Below are 2,240 nucleotides of genomic sequence, written 5' to 3' on the forward strand. Positions count from 1 at the left end.
AAAAAATTAAAAAAATATAATTTTAATACATTTTAAAATGAAAACTACTTAAAAAAAATTATATTTCCCCTGAAGTCCACAGAGTTATTCTTCTTAATATCTAAATCATAATAATCCTCTAAGCTAAGGTTTAGATTTGCCTATAACATAAAATAAATACAAAAAAAAAAAAACAAACTTAGTCTGATAATTATTTACTATTCAGGGAAAAAAAACTCTAATGACAATAATTTCTATGTAATGGGAAAAAATTAACCCAATTATGCAGCTTCAAATTCCTTTAAATCATATAACAAATAATATTGCCATCATACGTGGATGTTGTCATTTACACGTCAGAGTCAACGCCAGCGCATGGGTACCGTACGACCGCATTCTAATCCGTATCTATAATTGTGACAGAAAATAAAAAACAAGAAACTAAAATTAATTACCACGCAACTTGGCCACTGGGCCGACATCGACAGCCCTCTTCTTTGTCTTGTGTCTCATTTGTCTTAATTAACAATCTGATTTTGCACAGCCTTCGTTCCACATGCCCACGTACAGCATGTTACATGTTTGACTTGTGAGGCAGTGGTTGGTGGGTTACTTGTTATTTTTTAAAATATTTTTTAATTAAAAATATTTAAAAATAATATTTTTATATTTTTTAAAAATTATTTCCATCATTAATATATTAAAACAAGTTTGAATACAGAAAAATATAAAATCATAAAACCTAGTTTCAACAGCAGAAACAAAGGGCCACTGAACAAGCGGCTACTAAGTACACTTCTCCACGTTGGTTGATTTATAAAGTTGATTTAGCATTTAGTTTTCTTATTCTAAAAAGAAATTTAAATTGGAAGGAATTTTTGTGCCATAACCAATATTCAATCTTGACATTCATCATCTTGATTCTTGGGATCTCAATATCTTATTCTTATTCTGTGTGTAATGTGTGTGTGTGTAACAAGTTCAATATTTCAAATTACCGATCCTACATGACTTGCAGATGCACAATTTTCATTAGTAATTTATCTTTTTAAGGCTGATTTTGGAATCAAATATGCAGAGCCTCGAAGAATTCTCTAAAGTTTGTATCAATATATAGTAAATATAAAGTTATTGGTATATCGTAGTGATGCTCTATTACCATGTAGTTAAGAGGATGAAGATAAATATCTACAGGGGTGGAGTTTGGCTTGGGATGATTAATCAAGGGCCATCTGCAGCTTCTAACAAAAGAGTACTTTGAGAGAGATTTCTTACATGCTAATGACATGGCAGATGGTGCCATTTGAGAAGGTGCAGTTGCAGGATACGGCGTTTTCATTCCCTTTCACCGGATTTGGATCAACCCAACCCCATTGACCACCACAAGGATCAGCACTGAAATTCCAATTTGTCTTGCCTATTGTCTTTGCTATGTCACGCAGAGCTTCAACTGTAACAATTTAAATATATATAGTACAAGGTTCATTATTTTCCAGAATAATGATATATAATTAAATTATTGAAGAGCTTCATCTCCATATCTATGATTGTTGGGAAACAACCGAGATGATATAAAACAAGAAAACTCCAAAATCACTGATCCAATCTTGCCTGGAACATACCTTCATCGTCGGGTAAACGAGTAGCCCCAGAAGCAAATGCTGCGAGACTAAAGGCAACGAGTGAAGCAAAAAGAAGCCTCGAGAAGGACATGATAATTGTTAAGGAGCTGGACGTATTAACGTCTTCGCATTCGAGAGAGAGTATACAGTGGACAGAATTGTGATACAGTATATCGGGAGTTGGAATCTTGTGTGAAAGAAAGGAAGGAGTACGGAAACAAAGAAAGACAGAGGCTTGCTTTAAGCGAGAAGTGACAGAAACCAAGTCAACTATCTATGGTTCATGCTATTTTTTTTTTTTTTTATAAAGTAAATTTGAGCTCTAATAATTTAAATTTATATCATTATTATATATAATAGGAGAATTACTTTCATTGTGTAACCCAAACTTGACGAGTTGCCATATAAGTTAAAAAGAAAAAATATGCACAAAATAATTGAATTATAAATATATTAACAAATTGACATAATTGAAGTATTAAATTTCTGGATAATGAGAATGACCAGCTTATATATACTTCACTACTATCATCTAAAACTTTGGATTGAATTGGTGGTTTAGTAACATGTTTTTATCCTTTGTATATTACACTTCCTCTTGTCGGTGGCTCTGAAGAAATTCAAAGTGCCCTTGTTAAG

At 32.3% G+C, this 2,240-nt stretch overlaps 1 protein-coding gene across 1 annotated transcript; it reads right to left on the minus strand.

The window, feature by feature from the left end:
* Nucleotides 1-1,097: 1,097 nt before the first annotated feature.
* On the minus strand, nucleotides 1,098-1,853 carry LOC105118154 (probable leucine-rich repeat receptor-like serine/threonine-protein kinase At3g14840). The gene is made up of 2 exons (XM_011016040.1): nucleotides 1,602-1,853; nucleotides 1,098-1,429 (listed from the first exon to the last, which is right to left on the minus strand). The coding sequence occupies exons 1-2, from the start codon at nucleotides 1,690-1,692 to the stop codon at nucleotides 1,251-1,253; spliced, it is 270 nt and encodes an 89-aa protein (XP_011014342.1). The 5' UTR covers nucleotides 1,693-1,853; the 3' UTR covers nucleotides 1,098-1,250.
* Nucleotides 1,854-2,240: the final 387 nt, after the last annotated feature.

This window comes from Populus euphratica, unplaced genomic scaffold (assembly GCF_000495115.2).
Source record: "Populus euphratica unplaced genomic scaffold, PopEup_1.0 scaffold1767.1, whole genome shotgun sequence".
In the NCBI taxonomy this organism is placed as follows: Eukaryota; Viridiplantae; Streptophyta; class Magnoliopsida; order Malpighiales; family Salicaceae; genus Populus; species Populus euphratica.

Bases quoted from the DNA above. Each gene is read 5' to 3' on its own strand.
- LOC105118154 (XM_011016040.1), bottom strand. From the start codon at position 1,692: ATGTCCTTCTCGAGGCTTCTTTTTGCTTCACTCGTTGCCTTTAGTCTC. The intron at 1,430-1,601 runs GTATGTTCCAGG...AAATTGTTACAG, and splicing joins TCGTTTACCCGACGATGAAG to TTGAAGCTCTGCGTGACATA.